Consider the following 22,057-nt stretch of genomic DNA (forward strand, 5'->3'; position numbering starts at 1 on the left):
GGCTTTTCTAATTCTGTTTATAAGAACCCGTCCAATTAATTCTAACTCAAACGCGCAATGCCCAACTAATCGGTTGTAAGTTGATTACTATTTTTAAATGGAGCGATAACGCAAACGCAAGTGCTTTGTTTGGCGCTCTTATTTGCCGAGTGCTTGAAAAAAAAATACCTAGCGTATTTTTACGATATCTAAACTTAGCTAAGCCGTCAATAATTGCGTCGATTTACGTTAAATAAATATTAAAACGATCGGTCGCAAACCTCCAAGCGCCTGTTTATAATCGAGTCAAAGCTGAATATAGCTCTAGTGTTTGTATTCTGAAGGGAAATTGCTTCATATTAAAAATTCATTCTTCCGAATTGAAACACTGAAAATTTTAGATGCAGCACAATCTAATCAGCTAACGCTCGTGTGTAAGGTAATGATAAGAAAAACACACCATACGTGTTTTAAGTTCCTTATTTGTGTCAAGACATAAAGTAATATAACTTGACAACTGATCTAACCTCTCAGACGGTTATAATTACAGGCGGCCCTCGACTTTCGCACATAATTGGTTCCTGAAAATGTGTGCGAATGTTGAATGTACGAAAGTAGAGGGAAGTAAAAAAAATTGAAATTGTGTGTATTTTAAAATATTTATTTATCAAGTAAATATAAGATGATTAAGAGGCGTTTAACAGACACGTTTAAGTGGGGTTTGCGGGTGTTTCCTTTGAAAAGTTATCAAGAGTTAACTGTTTTCCACTATTCTTTTTCTTTTTTTCATATAGTATTTTATAACATGCTATGTTTTTATTGATCGCCCCACGCACTTGAGATATGCGCTCTCCATTGGGATCACAATCTTCCATAATATTTAAAAATTTGTCAAGGTGCGTGAAGGCTTCGTTCATATTTTTCACTGTTAAAGAATTTTCCAAAATAAACCTGTTCCATCTACATTAAATATTTGGCTAGAGGAATATTCTACATCTTCAATAATTTTGGATAATTAGGAAATAAATTCTTTTGCAGCATCTTTATCCGCATCAGCCGGTTCTCCAGTAAATTTAATATTATAAAAAGAATAACTCTAATCATTTTAAAATTGTAAAACCAACTGTTACTTGCTTGAAAAACCGTGTTAAAATATTTTTTTAATATATCCTTCCAATCTTTGTGCAAACTAAGAGCTTTTGCTTGAATAATTGAAATACTCAGAGGGACATCTTTTTGATGTTGGTCATCGATCTACGATGACAAAGATTTTCCATTTCATCCATGTTTTTTTTTTGCTGGGTTTTTTTGGAAACATATCATTATTTTAATTATTTTCCACAATTTTGAACGTATTCTTTAATTCTATTTTTATTTTGTAAAATTGAACATATCGTAGACCTGTTTGTATCATACGAAGGTCCGATTGAAGCAAAAGATTCATCGCTATCAGAACGTTTTTTAAAAAAAAAATTGTTTTTTTTAAATGTGCGAAATAGCGAATTGTGCGAAAGTCGAACGTTCGATTTAGTTATTTTTTATCAATCTATTAACAGAATATCCTTGTATTTTTTTTTTAATAATATTCTCGATAGTAATCGACTTTTAAATAATAGCCTAACATTTAAGTATTTCAATAAGATCGCGTTTAACATACACTTCGTGATAACAAAACACAGAAAATGTCCACAAAGTTTATCTTACTTATCAGTAGACGGAATGTAGACGAGGATCATTAATTCTCAAAGGGTTTCACGCAACTGATGGCACTACTTTTTATGTCAGGTTTGCCGGCTAATGATAGTTTGCGATTAGCAAAACCGCTAATGAAAGTCAAAATTGCGAATGGTTTTTGCATCCTCCGTTATTGAAATATTTTATAAAGGCATTTGATATTTCGCATAACACATTTGTCTTCATTTACGAAGGGCAAGGAACGATGATGCTACTAAATAGTTTTACAATGAAAAAGTATACATAGCAATGTACAAATAAACAGATTAAATTATTAATACCGAAATATCTTTATTTACATTGAATCAATACTAGTTTTTTTGGTATTGTATTAGCAGAAATATCGACAGTAATATATTACGTTATTAGAGCAGAAACTTGTTTTCTTGCACTATCCCGCAAAACATGTCCTTTGAATTTATATCAAAAATGAGAATTAAAAAAATATTACATATACCATCATAATTTAGCTTAACTTTTTATAAGCATTCCAATAAATAAAAAAAATCTGGAATGCGCAAGTGCTGCGGTATATCGCGATAAATTGCACCAGGTGATTCCTACTGCATTGTCAACTGCCAGAGATAACAGTTAAAGTAACTTACATTAAAATGTTGAGATATTCGTAAAGTTTAACAATTTACAGCAACACTGATAAGATTCCGAATAAATCCATTCTATAATCGAACCACTTAACCTAGTAACCTACTACAGAAAAAATCCGATTTAAAGAGAGAGAAAACCCTCCATTGACCTACGGGTTCGTTTCCGCGCTAATTACGCAAAACGTTTACTCAGCAATTTAAGAGAGAAAGATATTTTTTTCAAAGGCAGGAATAGATATTTTATTTTAAGGAAAATCTCTCTCGCACAGGGCCTCTGGGAAAGCGAGATTTTCCCGTATCAAATATTCAATAACGACCTTCCTGCCTCCAGTCGCTAATTTGCAAGTCAGCGATTGTTTTAACGGGGTCACCCCCTATCCCAATTATTTTACGAATGCTAATGCACACAGTTAAGAGTTTCTAAACGAGCGATCGGACCATTAGGGCGAATTATTATAATGACATTCGATAGCGGACAGACACACATGCTCATACGATATTTCTCTCTCGATTCTGTGTAGATTTAGGGCACACTAATATATTAAGTTAAGCACTTACAATATGGTAATTTCTATGTCAGTGATCGGTCGCGCTTTAAAGGGTTTCGAAAGCCGAATAATTGTTATCGTTTTATGATGAAAACTAAGAGCTGATAAGAAAAAATTCCGGAATAGTATAGACTCATTTGTACACATGTTACACGTCAACCCTGTCTCATTCAATTTTGTTCAATCGGTTAAAACGAAAAACGCCCTATAAATATAAATTGGTACACAGATAATGCATTCGAATCTCGTCCTATTTACACTTATTATGTACATTTATTCATGTATTCAATTAAGTCGATTACATCTACCCGCAAGAGAGATGCAGCGTCGTTTTCATGAGGTAGGGTTAACACAAAAATAAATATGAATAATATAAATGTATTTTAAAATACGATTACGGCACTGCGGTGTGTATTTTTATATTTAGAATGTCACATTTATGTATTTGATGAATAAAAAAAGATTAGCTAGAAGTGGGTCAGACGTGTTTGCATTCTTGGCAAGGTTGAGAATTTTTGGTGTATTATGAATTTTGTAAATTCTTGTGAGTTAATGTCCCATGCAATAAATTCAATCTGCATAGTCACGTTAATTTATTATGTTCATTGAAATAGGGAATCTTTGATAAGTATTCGAATGAAATGTTGGTAAATTGTATTTATGTTTAAAGAAATATTTAAACCGAATAGCTGGTGATTACAAATAGCAGTCAAAGTGAAAGTACTATTCATATTTTAAAATATAATATATATTAGTTCATATCGTTCAGTGTAGTACTGTGAGTTACATTTTTAATAAATCGCTAAGACATTTAAAATGAGAACTGTGATTTAATAATACTAATATTCTAAAATGTACGAAACACGATGTCTATTATTAATTATTATTAATTATTATGATTATGATAATTCTAATATTTTAAATCTGATTTTTTATGACGCCCAAAGATCACTAGTAAGACAGAAATAAATAAAAATAATTGAGTTACGCTAATAAAAAATAATGTTTTGCAAAGCGTAAATTTTTGAGCAATTTGTGTGAAACAATTTGCGATATCTAGTAAAGAAAAATTAAAGAAATTAAAATTTGCCGCTGTATCTTAATAATATTTTGCAAAAAGTTGTATTATAGATACAATGGCAATTAATAAAAAAATATACTAAACTTTCAGAATTTTACATTTACTTCATAACATGAATTTATTGTTAGAACTAGTATTTTTTTCTCGAAAATTTTTATTATATAAAATTAAATTTATACGAATATTTTTTTAGAGGTTTACAATCACTGTCCATTTTATAACGCTGCATAAGTAAAGGCGGGTTTATTCCTAATATGCATACTTCTTGGAAAGTTTTAATAGGGCTCCGGGAAAAACAAACAATTGTTTACAAATTATTAACACGCTAACTCGCCTCTAACTCGAAGACACTCAGATACAAAACCTTTTTGAAGATGTTCGTGCCAGTTTTTTATTACTCTAACCGGCCGGCGGTTTTATCTTTGCTTTGGTGATCTAATAACCAGGTCCGAAAAAAAGAAATTACGCATGGGAATCGGCAGATTGCTATTTTTCGATAATCTAAAAAGGATTTCTATATTGTTTTTTTGTAGTAGCAACAGCTGTTCACGATTATTATTGACAACCGAAGGGGCCTTGAATTTTTTGTTAAAACAATTTGAAAATCTGAGCTAAGCTCGAAATTTTAACGGGCAATTAAAGGTAAGTAATATAATCGAAAAAAACAGACATTGATGTCATTAATTAAACATTTGCAAAATCCAGATTTTTTACCAGTCAAAAATATAATGATTTCTTTAGTTATTCTTCAAAATCAGAAATATGTAAAATTGAAAAAGAAATTATTCGCAGATTATTTATTGGCTCGGCGAATTCTAAGGACCTTCTTAAATTGAAAATTTATCACTGGCGCAACAATTACAGAAATAAATTTCTTTCAGCTTCACAGAGAGTAGTGTAAGAAAACCAACATCTTACGGATCAAAATATTTGAATCGACGGGCAAGAGAACAAATAATTTACAGTGCTTATTTAAAGCCTTGTTATCGATAAAATCATTTTTTTTTATCAAAAAAAATGATTTCTATATTTACATATCATTAAAAATAAGTCACGTATATACAAAATAATAGCGTAATAGTAAAACATTCCTAATTTTATTCTTGCGTTCTCTTTAAGATAAACAGCATTATTTGAGTAAAATATTATTTTTTTTAAGCTGTATGTGTAGTGTTTCTTTTCAAGAATTTATTTATAAAAAAAAAACATTTTTTTAATGAATGAGATTATTTGGACATCGAGATGAGGCCACATCACTTTACCGTGAGAAAAAAGCGTAACCAATCTAATTGCAATAAGTAATAAATGTGTTCGTTACGCAAACGTTCGTGACGATCGGAGATTTGAACTAAAAAAAAAACCGTTCACTGCTTTTACATGTACTAAACAATGCTATCGTTTTGACAAGTGCTGACAGTCGGTCGAATTTGCTACCCGGTATTAAAAGTATAAGACATACACGTCGAAAGGTCGAGAGCAAGAAAAGCGGAAACACCTCCTCTCGAATGGCGTAAATAAAACAATACCATTCGAAATACACTTCCGAATACTTTAACTTGAAATAAGCGAGAGTCAGTCAAACTCGCACCCATTGGAGCTACTCCGAACATCGACCGAAACCGAGGAAGCAGTCACTTTCTACTTCACATCAATCTGAAACATAGAGTTAAGCCCGATCTTCGATTGAACACTTCTATGAGCGTATCAGGCATATATTCAATAACAATTTATAATTTTTCTTTGTTTATAGTAAAATATTTATCTTCAAATATCGAAATCATATTCTGATATATTATTATTTTATAATATGAAGATGCGAATAACAAATACGACTGATGTTTAAAATATAGAGGTCACAAATAACAGGAAAAAAACAATTACATGTAATCGAAAGATTGTAAAAGTATTTAATATGTCTCCAGGTAGAAATTGTGTATTGAAAAGATGTGTACAAGTAGTTGAACGAAAGGAGTTTTACTGATTTTAGATTGCAAAACAAGATGGAACACTATGGATTCATTAAAATATAAAAAAAATCAATATTGATATTATAAGGAATGAAATACCCTTCGAGTTTGAAGCATCTTATTGGAGTTAAAAATAAAATAAATAAAATAAGAAACAATGACATTATAAATTCCTTAAAAATGCAGGTGTGCTCAGTTATCGAGTAGGAGATTTTAGAACTTATAAAATATATACAAAATAAGAAATAAACGTTGAGCACGGTACATTTTCCGGTCGAGTTTACGGTGACGCATGTTATTGAACGAGCGTGTTCACACTAGCGGACGCCCGTACAAGCGTGTGTGTATTTTTTGTGTTAAAATTAACAATAATCGCGTAAATTTTAAAGAGAAACCAAAAAGACCGTCGGTAAAATCGCATACCTGCGCAATCTGATTGGGCGGCATCTCGGGATGCTGTTGTTGTTGTTGTTGGTGGTTAGTAGCGCGCTGTAGATGAGCTTGCTGAGGGTGGTGCTGAGGGTTGTAGTGCTGCTGGGGCTGACGCAGCTGCTGCACGGGCTGTGGCCCGAACTGGGGCGGCGGCGGCAGCAGCCCGACGCCGGGGCCTGGGGGGCCGTACGAGGGAACGGCGTGGGCGGCTTGGGCGGCGGGGCGCCTGTGGCCGCCGTTCATCTGGCTGCCCGCGCCCCCCGCCGCCACCCCGCTATAGCATCACGCATCTGGGGGCGCGGCGCCCTCCGCCCCGTAGGCCGCGAACACCTCGGCGACCGTTGCGACGGCGGCGGCCTCGAAGAGACCGACTAACCACCGGGGGTACGCCTAAACACGCTGCCGATTCTTTTGGAACTCGACGAAGACGACGACGCAATCAATCACTGATGAGTAAGCTGCAAAATTTCGACATTGCCAGAACCGAGCGGATGCGACGAAAAGCGAAAACCCGAGTATCGAGAGCGGCCACGATATCGCCAAAATTATATTTTTGAATTATCGTTCTTATTACGAGAGAACATACGTACATACATACTATAAATATGGAGAGGAAAGGTTTACATTAAAATAAAATAATAGTAAGATTATTTTATATCTCCTTCAATGACAATGTAGTTGTCACATTGTTCCTTATTCTGAAGGCGTTTGCTGAGCACCGAAACAGTCATAATAGATCGATCTCATGAATTACTAATGCGTGAAAAATCTGACATAAACCAATGTTGACAGTAGAAAGGTTGGGATGTAGCATCAGAGCCGTAGTAAGGGAGGGGCGATGACACCGGGCGCAAGATTGAAGGGGGCGGCAAAACGAAGTTGGTAATAATCCATATTCAAATAATTTATTTGATTTTGCCAGAAATCACAGGGCAATATATGTGACAAAAAAGCTCTGCTATTGACATTAAAACGCAATTCGGAAACACGCTGTAACACAAGAACAAAAGCAGTTACAACTATTCATCGAGAACTAGAATCGATGCAACACAATTGCTATTCAATATTTTTACTTTAATTTTATTTTGTTAAATTTCTGGGACATCATTTAAAACAAACCAAATTTAAAGCAATTGCAAGATTCTACTATAAATTTCACGGAAGCAGACTGATCTTGAATCTTTAGAATTTGAATTGTTCAAACTTCGCAATGATTTATACGAAAAATCTGTTAAAGTATCAAAAATAAAATGTACAGATAGGAGAATATATATTGTAAAATTAATTAAGCGAGGTAGAAAGATTAATTGATGCAGAGCTTCAATATCACAATAAGAAGTAACAACACAATTTTCAATAAAATAAAAAATATTGACATTTCTGCTGGACATCGAATCGCTTCTTTCTACAAAATTGCACAAATTTTGGAAATTTCTGTTATTTCAGTTGATTTATATTTATATTACCGAGAATATAATTTAACTGAAATTATATGCTGCTTTAAAATGTCTATGAAACTCAATTTGACATTTGCGAAACGTCCATTTGCTGTTCAAACCCAAACCTAACCTAACGAAATTTCTAAGCTAATTGTAGTTTTAGAACTTTTATTAGGTAAAGTCCAAAATACAAAATAAACCAACTCATCTCTCAGGGGAAAATAACCAGAAGAAGAAGTACAGACAGACTTTGCATCTCGTATATTGCTCCATAGTTTGCCTGTTCATTAATGTTTTAAGAATATGATAGCTGCTTTTACCGATATTACTACAGACTTCTAATATAAGGTTATTGATTAAAATATATTCAAACCGAATTTTGGTCAATAGGAGGGTGCAAAAACAATTATCACTTCTCAGAAGTCAAAAATTCACGTCAAAAGCAATAAAATCGTGTCGGCGCCGTCGCAGTGGAAACGCTCGTTACCGAGCGTTTCCACTGCGACGGCAACGGCACGATTTTATTGCTTTTGACGTGAATTTTTTACTTCTGAGAAGTGATAATTGTTTTTCGCTCTCCTATTGGGCAAAAATCGGTTTAAATGTGCTTCATTCGATTCCTACTTATTGTTATAAAAATCACTAGACAACCGAGCATTTCCACTGTGACGGCATGATTAAATTGCTTTTGACGTGGATTCTAAACCTCCCCTTGAATTTGGTGGGAAAAATGCCTGTCATTTAATGAAATACTAATGAAATCGAAATATTAAAAAAACGACCACTGACTGCCCATACTTTTGCCCCCCCCCCTGAAAAAAGCTGAAATGACGTCTCTGTTTGAGTCCTTCAATGAGGCAAAGTCGTCTTAGTATTTTTTTAGGAAATCAGAAAAAAAATATTTAACCCTTTAGCCGCGCACAAAAAATTTCCATACAACATCCGTGCGCAGCGCTATTTTTAATGAATTAAAAAAATAGTTTTTTATATTATATAAAATATAATGAACGTGTCAATTTATATCTAAGGTTATTTTTCAAATCAATAAATGCGTCGAAAATTCGGTGTAAATTGTAAAAAATGATCTGCCATACAAAATAATGAAGTAAGAATTGGAAACACCAATAATTCTTAGAAAAATATTTAACTTTAATATATCTACAAATGTTTTTAAGCAAATCTCAAGATATGTCGTTAGAAAAATGTTTTATTATTCCGTTCAAGCAATTTTCAACCATAATATATATTAAACAACTGTGATATATGGATCAAAAGTTGATGACGGCTATGTCCGTCATACGTGCCGGGGGCTCGTTCGCTATGACGGCTGGAGCCGTCAAACGCGGTGAAAAGGTTGATTTATATAATTCAAATTGTAGTTTTTTTTATCTTAATAAATATATTGTATTTACCGTTCAAATTGTTTAACTATATATTCGATTTTAACTACAGTGAGATATTATTTTAATAACATTTAAAAAAACACTTAATGGATATATTCAAAAATTGTAAAAAAATAATTTAAAATAAAGGGTGGCGCCATATAGCATTTTCGCCTCCGGGCGGAAAGTACTCTTGTTACGGCACTGCGTAGTACATACGACTCAATATTATTTATCTTCAACACACGGATATTGAGTCAGGTGATTGATGATGGTTAAAACTGATCAAAATCTGGCATTTTAACAACACTTACTTTCGCGTGTTAATAATTTTATAAAACAACGATATGGATGATGATATACAATATACACATAGTACATATCCTAACAAAGAGTAACAGTAATATATACGAACGACTATGTGATGTTACAAATCTGTTTATTCTGCGACTATATCAAAATTTACCGCTCGTAAATCCGTATCAATGGGGAGTAAAGGATCGACTCCGTTCGGTTTAACCCTTTAACTTTCGATAGAACGCGAGCGTGTTAAATAAATTAAGATTCGTCTTACACGCTCGCATTTAATAAGTCCGATTGATATGATAAACAAGAAGGGAACGAGAAAACGAGCGTGACCAACAAAAGGTTATTCAGAGTCCAATCTGTGGGAACGGAAACTGAGCCAACGAATAATCTGGTCTGATTGAAAACGAACGCGACAGACGGTAAATTCTCACGGCTGGAAAAATTAACAGAATATATGTAACTTCGTTGCTGACTCTAAAAACTAAACAATAGCCTGAACAACTCATTTTGATATTTCTTTAACTAGAAAATGGGTCAATAAAAATGTAAGTACTCTTATGAATTTTGTGGATTAATCAATTACAATGAGGATAATTTAAATGAGCAATATATACAATAATTGTTCCATAAAATTAATCGATTGTGCATTACTGTTAGACAGATTAAGTGCGAGCGAACATTGGTGTACACCTTATGTTTAACTCTGCAACGAATCCTTTTCAACCTTACATAAATGCACAAACAATTCGCTTTATGGAACAAAGTATTTATTTAAATGCACATATCTTTTTTTGCACCCAATTACAATTGAAAATTTTGAATCTGTGTTTAAATATGTCAACTATTATATTTAAATATGTCGGAAACACTGCAATACTAATACTATATATAAGTTTTATGGCACATGTGCCATTCAATGATAATAAGCAAAATAAAATTAAAACTATAAGAGAGTCAATTATTGTATTAGTTACATACATATATTCAAAGGCGGTTCTTCATAGAGAGTATACAGTACAAAGCAAAAAACTAATATTATTTTAATTACCGTTTTTTCGGCATAAATTCGAAATAAAAAATAACGATAAAATATTCGTATAGTTATAAAGAATCAAAAATTACAGGTTCATAAATTACTATAATTTTGATATAAAAAATAGTATCAAAACTATATATTTTAATTTACAAAATAATAGAGTATGGCGTGTTTCAAATTTAAACCCTTTATAGTCCAAAGTGTTTTTTAAAAGTATTGACCCAAATCAAAACCATTTTGAATGAATATATTTAATTAAAAAATTTAATGATCATTTAATATAATAAAAAGAAAAAAACTATTTCTTCTATATTGTATCTTTCTAGGTATATATTATATGAAATAAATTTTATTTTGGCAAAATTAACTTTAGAAGTTCAATTATATATTTATAATATAAAACATATAATTTTTTTTAACATAAATTTATTCATTACTATATTTCTAAAAAAAATTAATTGAAATTTAATTTTTATAATTGAATGGAATTTAATTGATATGAATTCAAGAAATGTACTAATATTAATCTTATTATATTATAAACCTTTATTATGTATAAGAATTGTTTTATTAAATTATATAGAGATATTTACCTATAATATTATTAATTTAAAGATATAATTTTGAATATCTTGAAAAAAAGACCCGTCCTAATGGACATAGGAGCTGCTAGTAAAAAACATATGTACAATACGTGTGGACAAAGGACCCAAAAGGGTTAAAGCAGTACGATGTTTTATTTTAATTATTCGTGCTGCCGAAAATAATACAAATTAGTATGTACATAAAATATTACTATAATAAACTATTTAGAACAGATTTTAAAATCAACATTAAAAAATTCAATACAAGCTATTAAGAAAGTTTACAGCCTCAATAATAAATCGGAAGTATGATTATTTTCTGGAATTTCGGCAATTATAAAGCAATTTTTTCCTTGGCTATTTTGTTTTTAATATATAAAATATGGATAAGAAGATAAATTTTGCAAAGCAAAAAGGGCACAATTGGTTTGGTGGTCATAGTGGTATATTAAGGGAGGAGGGAATGAGTACTTTAAAAATAGTTACAATAGTACAAATTTTTCGAATAACGAATAGTTGAAAAATGGCGAATTGAACGTATACAAAATTTGGCGTTTAAGGTTTTTCTATATTTTCCTTATCTCACGTATGGATATCGTAATGATGAAAATCGTGCACTGTGCTATGTATTGATTGTAAGCTGTAATAATTTACAGACTTTTATTTTAATTTGGGGTCTCACTGTAACATTTTGTAGATTTACATTACAGAAAGTGACTATATTTTATTAAAGTACAATTAAGAGTAAATTTAAAACGGATGGCCATGTTTTGAACAAGTTCATAAATAGTACCTGAAAAAAATAATTTAATAGGCAGAGTTACATACATTAAATTGTATGTATGAATATAAGTTACTCCGACTTTAACTTGTATGAAAAATGGTTTTGGTTTACATTTTATGAAAAGAGTGCCGAACCTGAACCTCAGCTAAGACGACAGTTAACGCGCTGTTAACTCAGGTTTCACGCCACGCACTCTGCCGTTACACAATCACGCCTACCATTGTCATAAGAGACAATGTCTCCTATGTAAATCTCCTATGCGAAAGATGATAATAAAAATAAGAGCGCCGTTCTAGGCGAGCGCTTTCACTGAGTGATCTACTTTTGAGAGAGTTAACGGTGGATTCGGCAAAAATAAGTTGAAGCGCCTCTCGCGATTCGATCATCAACCTTTCAAGTGTGCTGGAGAAAATCGCGAAGATTATCCAACAGCTTCTTCGTATATCGCACGAGATGATGAATTACTATTGTTTTCGAAATATTAATTTGCCAATCGCTACAAAAATTGCTTTTCCCACATTTATATAAGTTTTTTACTTCCGTCATCAGTTAGTTAGTTATTTACGCTTTCCGGTACAACGGAATCACCAGTCTGTATCCGAAGTTAATCGATAACGCACCGCTCCGAGCACATCGATCTAATCGAATCACAATAGAAGTCAAAAAGCGACGACTTCGTATATGTATTTGTATGGAGCTGTGCAAGCGTGACGCTTTTAAAAGTATCGCTGTGAAATTCAGAATCGATCACTATTGTGGGTCCCGACAAAGGTCACATATTCCATAAATACGACCTACGACGTTATAATGCAGTGCGCGTCACGCGAAATCTTTAAATAGAGTTTCCGTGACATTGGAAAAATCAGTAAAAAAATCTGACATGTTCAACATATTATTACGTTCTAATGGATTAATGGGAAAGCCAAATAAATAGTAATAAAAACGCCGTCTTTAAAAATTGCAAATGGAACCTTTTTTATACTCTATGTCAAATGATACATATCATATTATTTCAATCTTGGAATTCCGGGTAATTCAAAAATTATAATACAGACATTATTATCACGACTAATACCTGCAAAGACATAGTTTCGAATCCTATATTTTAAAATTTCGATCGTATAGGTGAGATCTGAATTAGTTATTATTATATAATTATAATTAAGATCAATCATTACAGCTTAGATTTTCCTAATCTTATGGATAAATAATAAAAATAAAATAGAGCTAGGTCGCGTATATGTTGATTGAAAGCTGTTTCAGTTTGATGTCCCACCACTTACTTAGTAGTCGTTGATTGTGTTTACTCCGCTAATGCCCGTTATGTTACAACAGACAATCTACAAGCTGTATATTTTTGTTCAATTGTTTATATTTCATAGTAGAAATATTTTTTGAATTTTTTTCAAATCATAATAGCTTGTTTAAAAATTGTTAATATACGATTGAATCGAACACTTTTGTGATAATGTTAGTAATGTAAGGACTTGGATACTAATCATTGTTATTATTTTTGCAAATAAAAATAAGTATATCAATAATACGCTGCGTGAGATATTGGTTTAAATACTGCAAATAAGAGTGCAACTACGTTTACAATATATTATGGGTGGTTGCAAATAGATTGCGATTGACCAGTCGACCGCGAAGCTATTTGCGGTCGCCTGCGTTTTAATACGATACACGTCGTATTCCGTGTTTGTCTTAACAAAATAATGATTAGGGTTTGCAATATCGAAAATACCGATATTGGAGCAAAAATTGAGCTTCAGTAAAAATAAAATACCAGTAGTACAACAATATCTTCATGGCTAAGAACCACAAAAAATACGATTCCCATATTGCTTGACAGCAGAAACTGAGAATAATGATTATAATATGTTATAAGCGTAAGATATCAATTTAAAAAAAATATGCAGTATTAACGTATTTTATAATATTTACATAAACATATATAGCTAAAATTTAATTTACGTTTCTTTAAGCATGAGTAGAAATATAAATTATAAGCATATTAAAATAAATCTTAAATATGCAATAATTAAAATAAGACTATATAAATAAAAATTACATTTCAATCTGTTTTTAGAAGAAAAAAAATGTCGAATTTTAAACAAACTTTTCTCAAAAAGCTCTTTCGAGAAATCGTAACTGACAAAAATAATGAGTTTTATATTTCATTGGAATAAATTGCTTAGCAGGCATTCAGTAGCGGTCAATCAGACGATGATCTTCTAGACATATTGTCCCAAAAGAAGAAAGATTTGCCGTCCGTATTTAGAAAAAAAATTTTTTTTCCGACAATATAGTAAATGAATGAAAGAAAAGAAATAAATAAAACAAAAGGAATTTTGTACACAGTCGTCTTATAAAATTTTATTGGTACTCGTAAATAACACAATAAAGAATCAGCGTATAAAGTATTTTTAGAAGTACCTGAACGTAAGGAAGATTGTTCCAACGATTCTTATTGCTTGAAACACGAAATATTCAGACGGATAATTGGTCATAAATGTCGGCAATTTAAGTCGAAATTTGCTTTTTATTTATTATAGATAAAAAATATGAAGACGACAATAGTAACTATATATTCATTCAATATCCTCAATACAGAAACACAGTCAATACCGGTATTGACTGTTTTTCTCACGATAATACCGGTATTGAAAATCCCGGTATTATTGCAATCCCTAATATAAACTAAACTAAAATAGGATTTATTAATCATATTTTAATAAGCAACATTAGACGATTCCATAGTAATTCCAGTAGCGCTCAGGGAGTAAAAATCTGGCCTCATATGCAATATATGATATACTTTTGTAATTATATTATAAACATACTAAAATACTGGTAATCGATTACAATAATAATAATCACCGGTGTTTTATTATAATTATAATAATAAAAATCGGTGTTTTTAAAAATGCTCCTGTATTGAACGGTTATGAAAATCTGCTCCGGTATTGAAATATAATGCTTGGTCTATGAAAACGTAAACAATATTGAACCTGATACGCTTGTGTACCCAACATAAACATCGACTTGTTTGGAAATTTCCACAACGATCCACACACGTTCTTCGTCTCCTCCGTACGAACGGAGAGACGTGTAAATATTTAGCGCCATAAACTAGGTTCACGCTCCCTTTCTAGACGGCTTGCGTAGGGCGCAGGCCGAGAGGGTGGCGCATCGATCGACTCCCACCGAACCGCCGACTCCCGCCGCTCCCACCCCCAAAGTCGGATGCATCCATCGGACCGAGCCGAAAGCTCCAGGGCGATTAAACGAAATCGGAATTAACGGCGTCGATCTGTCGAAAGGTCGACTCGGATCGCGGTTTTCCTACGACGTCACACTACGGTGGTACGTACCGGAAAAAATGGGTCAACCCCCGAAAACAGCCCCGGCTTCTAGCGCGCGACGGAGAGTTAATTCCGCACGCAAACAACTGCAATAACTTATTCATATGTGTGTATGTGTGTTTGTGTTTATACATACGTTACGTGGCGGTTCGTTTCTGTCTGAGATGCAATCTGTGCGGCGGCACCGGGCGGCTGCTCTGAGGGGGCGGCATCAAAACAGTGTTATAATTAATTTTAAATTCTACTTGAAAATGCTCTAACGCGATCAGGGTGATTCGATGAAATTAATCTAAAATGAGTACAACAGCTGCTATTGTGCGTTATGCTATGTTCACCACTTCTGCAGAAGCAGAGCAGCGAGATAATTATCAGCATAAAACACCGCCTAAAAACGATCATTCTCCTTGCATTCATAAAGAGTATGAATTGATCCGGAAATCCGGTACTACATTATGATAATAGTCTCACAACTGGAACTGCTTTCAAAGGGTGGCGAAGTTATGTATGTATGTATGTATATATATATATATATAAATATATATGTATGTATGTGTTAAAAAAATAAAGATGTATGCCTTGGCATGCTTCGCCACTTCCTATATTTTACAAATATTATCTGATCAGTTCATCCTTAACAATATTTTCTATCCAGACTGCCAGTCTAATAACTAAAAATTCTACAAGTAAATATTATTTATAGCACAATAGAGAGTGGAATCGTGGAAGCAAATAACGAAATATGTTAGATATTCTCAAGAATTCCATGGACCAAGAGACGCAATTACTTCTCCATATTTCAACAATTCTATATGTCAAAAAATAATCATAGCATATTATTGACATATTACAAGAAAGCAAGCGAGGTTGAAGAAACATGAATAAAATAGTGATCAAAATCAAAGAGGAAAAATGAACACAAAAATATGAAAATGAATTCGGCGAAAACTTTATATTGTTATATAAATAAAATCGAATTAGATTCTCTAGCTACCCTTTGGCTTATTATATATTGTCAGCATTTTTTCGATTTTGTATTATATAATTCCATAAAAGTCCCTGAACTCTCAAAAGCATACATACGCACACACACGATCAAACAAAAGTATTTTATTTACATACACTCCCGAGACTGTTTTGCAAAGTTAATTCACCCCTAATCAAATCAGACTCAATAGCCATTCAGATCGAGGCACATAATAGGCGCTCGGGGAGCGCTTTTATGCGTACGCATTATTTATCGAATAATTTAGTAAGAACGTGTACCGGGTTCGCTTTGTGCCGAAAAAATAATACAAAGGATATTTTCACCAATGCCAATATAAAAGAATATATTTTCCGGTCGGCGTTTCTAATAACCAGATTCCTTTCGTTCCAGTAGCAATACTATCTCAATTACGCCAATATGGTGTCCAATTATTTTTTTGGGATATGGCACTGTGGAATGCGAGGAAGAAGCACACTGCCGGAGCAAGTGTCTGTGGTCCTTGTTATGTTATGTTAGCGAGGGGTGGAATATAATTCACCACCCCCCATAAACATACGTGCTCGCTCCAGGACTTTCCCGGCAACTTGTCCCGTCATTAATCCTGACCCCACACGTTGCGGGCGCTAAAATAAAGCCGTTACGTTTTTCATGTAAATTAAAGGTTAGTTTCAAAACAAGGAGAGTAATGGTGCGGCTATTAACCGCACGGCCGTGGCTACAAATTGTGTGTGCTCGTAATGTCTGGGGAGGGGTTGCCCGGTTCGGGCAATAACACATTCATCAATCACAATTGGATTAAGTATGTTTTTTGCTGGAAACGTTAGGGTTGTTAAGTTGACACCGAAAGCTTCTAAGGGTTAATAAATATTTCTATAGAGCCATTTACAAAAATCAATGAGATATGGCCAGCAAATCTAAGAAGCATTTGGATATGACTCACTGAGATCCCTTAGAAATGTTTATGTAATTCAATATTTCTACAAGGTACTGCGAGACATTACGCACACTTGCCTACTCTAGTTTTTTCTCCCCAGAACGCGCTCGTGCGTTGTGAGCTAACTCGCACACTTTCGACTTATCTTTGCATGATCAAAAATAGCAATATACCGAATGCTGAATTAAGTTTCTACATATTTTTAATATTGCATACAAAGAGTAAAATAACATTCTACAGAGGGCTACGAACCGGAACTGAAACTAAAAAAATATTTCGGTTCGGTACATATCACAAAAATGCTATGCAACATTTGAAAAATATTTGGAAGAAATTACAATTTTTAGAGAAATCAATTGCAATCACAAATGGACAGAAAATCTTTTATCTAGAAAATTCAGATAAATAGGTTGACGATTTAAATGATTTTTTAAGAAATAAAGAATTGGCAATAGACACAAAGATTACTTATTTCAACAGATGTGGACATTGAATTCATATCATATAACCTTAATCATGTACAAAAATTATACAGAAAAAAACATATTTTAGAATTTTGGGAAAAAAATATATAAAATACGTATCTTCATTTCTACAAAATGTTTTTTTTTAGAATCTCCAGCAACGCAAGTTAATGTTGAAAGGGCCTTCTCTGGTTTAAAGTTTATTCTACGAGACAATAGAAATAGTTTAAACGAAAATATATTGGAAGATATTTTATTAATTAGAGGTAGCTAAGAATTTGTTTTGTTTAATAAATTGTATTATTATCATATATTATATATACTTTCAGTTATAATTATTATACCCCTAATTAATTATTAATTATCTTATTTATATCATATTATTGTAGCAATTTATGAAGTATACAAAAAGAATAAAAAATTCTGAATTTCACTATAAAATATTTATTTAATATTATACAAATAAAAACATTTGAAAATTTGAGCTGAACCGAAAACCGAATAAACGTTATTTTTTACAGAACGAAAACCGAACCGAAATATTTTTTTAAATTGAACCGGAACGCCATTTGTTGTCAGTTGCAAAAATTAGTTTATATCAAGAAAATATCCATGCCAAAAATGTCTGCATTGATGGAATTGATATTAAAAATGATTTCAGCGCCGAGTTTAGAATGAGACTAATTTCAGCCAAATGTGCTGCTTTAGTAGCATATACATTTATATATCCAGAAAAAATTCAGTCTGGCAAAAGCCGCAAGAATTATGTAGATTTATGTATATAAAAAATGTGTAAAAATGTATATTTTATTATTTTAATATTTATTATATAATAGAACATTTTAAAATATTTAATAAATAAATAATTATAATTTTTAATATTTTTACCTTTTTACTTTTATCTCTACGCCTTATTTTAGCGAGCTTAAATCTAACTTTTTTGAATAGCTGCCATTTTGAAACAATTCGGCAAATTAGGTCGACTACGCTGAAATATTTACAAGAGCTATTTTTAGTCAACGTGATCAAAACTACGGCAGTTGTCGTGTCCTTAAAATTTTTTATATCCTATACTCTATTTGCGTTAGTACAGTCAGTTCGAAAGCTATACATTTCATCATTATTCATAATTTAGAAAGAGATGGCAAGTTTCGGTTTACGCCCCGCCCCTTCTATTAGCTCTAAAGCACGTTCAATATACTTATCATTGCTTCAGTTTATTTTTTGAAAAAAAAAATGTTTCTATAAATGTGTTAAAAAAATAAACCGGAGTATTGATAAGTATATCGAACGTATATCCGTATCGTGTGCGTAGTGGGGGCGTAAACCCAAATTTGCCATCTCTTTCTAAATTATGAATAATTATGAAATAGATAGCTCTCGAACTGACTGTGTTAACGCAAATATAGTATAAGATATAACGAATTTTGAGAACAAGATAACTGCCATAGTTTTGAACATATCGATTAAAAATAGCTCTTGTGTAAATATTTCGACGTAGTCAACCTAATTCACCGATTTATTTCAAAATGGCAGCTATTAAAAAAAATAAAAAAGCCCGTTCGTTAAAATAAGGCGTAGAGATAAAACTAACTGACTGTGTAAACGCAAATGGAGTATAAATTAGCCGAGATATTATATATTTTTTAATATTCCGTTGTAATCTGACACGCGTAAGCCCAATGCGTTACAACGGGATAAATCTGTACCAATTGGGTAAGTCAATCAGATATAATGAATACCTACAAGTAAGTATTAACCACCAGACTGAAAGTCTGAGAATCGGTGAATATTTAATTATAAAAAAATATGTGTAATCTAATTTATAATCAATATATATCACTATAGATAGTGCCTTTTTTTTTTAAATAAAAGCTCTTTTTTTGTATTTCATTAATAAAAATTCGAGTGCCGCTGCCGGAGCTCGAACCCGCAACCTCTGTGACGTTACGGACTGCGCTATTCCATCCTTATATAATTACGAGATTTTTTTAATAAGTTTCTGCAGTTATAATAAAAGTGTTTGCAAAAGTATTATTCACCGAATTATTTTATTTAATTTCCATTATTAAACTTTTTTTTCGAAGTTACGAATTCTTTAATTGTTTGATTAGCCTTCATTTTGAAACAATATGAGGAATATTTTTAGAAAAATTTACATGTTGATTTTATAAAAACTACATTGGCTTTAAGCTATTATAGCCTATGTAAAAAAATCTTGGTTCAGGTGAAGCAAAACACGCAAGAAGTAAATATATTTATAACGTTTAATAATTTGGACACAATAAATAAACCGATCACACAAATCTAGTACGTCCAATCATTAGAAAGTGAGAATTCGAGTTTATAAAATCGCGCCACAGCGAGACAAAATAGAGGCGAACGGCAAATTAAACAAAGGAAACTACCAATCCACATAAAAATCATTGGCATTTCACGAGAACCGTACGTCTAAAAGTAAAGACAGACAGAGTTCGTTGTTCTAAAACTAATTATACGTTGCGCAAAATACCTAAATCAAACTCGACTTGATTGCTCATTCTATTTCAGATTCTCCTAAATTTTCTCAAAATATTTAGATAAACAATGAACGAGAACTGTTTACATATAAATACAGCTCCATTGTTTTGAATGTTCGACGTTTTTAGAGATCGATTGTTGTCCTAATTTTCAAGGGGATTTTTCCTTAAACAATGCAATGAAAATACGAAGAAATCAATAAGTAAAGCGTTGTTATCAACGTCTGGCAATATGAATCATGTTATTACATATTTCAAACATGTTTCAAGATTGGTAATAAATATTAGAATCTATCTTCTTTTATCAATTAAATAATTATTAGCATTATCAAATATATTATTCAGTGATCTGAAACATGCTTTTCCAAAGTGGCATTATTTGATTTCAAAAAGTATTTATAAGAGACGTCTTTAATTAATTACATAAATATCTTTATTCGTATCATATCGGTAAAATCAGTAATAAGGATACGTGAAAACATTACGCCTATATTGAGCATAGTGACTTGTGTTACTATTCTATAATATATAAATGTTTCTTTAATGCTTTTAAGTTTAGCTAAGTATAAGATAGAAATATAACACAAAGGAAGATAAACTCGATTGGTACGATTACTTTTCGACGTTCGGCAAGAGTGAACTATAAACACTGATATTTAGCGAGCTTAGAAAAATTGGTTTTAGGGCGTTGGTGCTTTTTTTGGACGCGCTATTCAATTGAAATTTTCTCTCTATTATGTTATATCTCTATAATTTTATCTACATATTAGATTTTACCAAAATATTAGGTTTTCGTTCGACGCCATTGTTGTTTTGACTGTGAATTTTCCGCGCGCTGCACTACAAAATCGATCGCGCCGTCTAAGCTTTCTTTAAAATTCACTTACTATTGTACTATACATAAGACGCCATAATAATTTTCTATCCGCAGATTTTCCCAGATCGCATAGTCACCCGAAACGCGCGCAACGTTGAACGAAAAAATAGGTCAGGCGAGGATGGAGAGATTGACGCGCATATCGCGACCGATTTAAAACGAAAAACTGATTGGAAAAAATGTCACATGCATCGAAAGACATACGCAAATACGCGTATCTACATATGGGCATGTAAACACTGAGCACGTTCGAGATAATATTTTCCCAAAAACGTATCGGCGGTTCCCGAGACGTGGCCGGGATAATCGATATCGGGCGTCGCTTTTTTCGCGGGACCTCGCGACGCACGAATTCGGTCCTGCCTAGCAGGGCCGCATTGGAGCTCGTCGAGGGTTTATTTATTATTTTTCGTAGGCACCATTGTTCCGCTGGTCGATGGTGACGTAGGCGAGTGCACCCTGGGCGGGGGTCGTTCCGGCGCCGAACCGTGCGGACCGCGCGAGCGAGGGCTGGATACTGGCCGCCCACAGCCGCTCGGAGCCAGGGGGCGCCCGGCAGCCCCCTCGGCGCGGGGTTCGGCCCCCACGTATCCCAAAACACGAACCGAACGCTGGGAGGAAGCGGGCGGCCAACCTTTACCAACCCTAGGATTAATATTTGAATCGGACCGGCGAATCCTTCCTGATATTTCCCTTTTTTGTATCGACGAGTCAATTCATTATTCAGCATTTGGATAAAACAATGCTTTGTACACGAATTGGTTTGCAAAAGATTATTCTTCCCCTTCGATGAGAAATCTTATCCAATTCATCTATTTTTTTTTGTCCTTTTGGTATTACTAATATTTTTCCCCAAAATACACCGAACATTTTTTGTACCTCTCTAAAATAACGAGAAAACCAAGAACGCAGTTCATTCAGCACCTGCTAAGTTATTTGATATAATTTTTCACAAATATATCTATAATCACCGTTGGTACGCTTTAGTGGACCAGCAACATGAGTTTCGTCCGCGTCGCTCCACGGTCACTAA

The 22,057-nt window shown here is 33.0% G+C and overlaps 1 protein-coding gene and 1 long non-coding RNA gene across 4 annotated transcripts in view; one reads left to right on the plus strand and one right to left on the minus strand.

Moving 5' to 3' along the window:
• The window catches only part of LOC148236158 (uncharacterized), a 502,848-nt gene that overhangs the window by 355,650 nt on the left and 125,141 nt on the right, over positions 1-22,057 (plus strand). The gene's annotated exons all lie outside the window — the stretch shown is intronic.
• The window catches only part of LOC148236181 (transmembrane protein 47), a 50,144-nt gene that overhangs the window by 20,111 nt on the left and 7,976 nt on the right, over positions 1-22,057 (minus strand). Inside the window, exon 2 of one of the 3 annotated variants that reach the window (XM_088185133.1) lies at positions 15,382-15,442. The exons of 1 other annotated variant lie outside the window; for it this stretch is intronic. Coding sequence is in view for 1 of the 2 variants with exons in the window: in XM_088185131.1 (XP_088041257.1) it covers positions 6,338-6,589 (252 nt within the window). In the remaining variant the exon portion in view is untranslated. Of the gene's footprint in view, positions 1-6,337; positions 6,700-15,381; positions 15,443-22,057 lie in introns of those variants that run through there. One more of the 3 variants, XM_088185131.1, reaches the window with a different exon arrangement.

This window comes from Plectrocnemia conspersa, unplaced genomic scaffold, assembly GCF_051122295.1.
Source record: "Plectrocnemia conspersa isolate PC_06_02 unplaced genomic scaffold, ASM5112229v1 ptg000004l, whole genome shotgun sequence".
Taxonomy (NCBI): Eukaryota; Metazoa; Arthropoda; class Insecta; order Trichoptera; family Polycentropodidae; genus Plectrocnemia; species Plectrocnemia conspersa.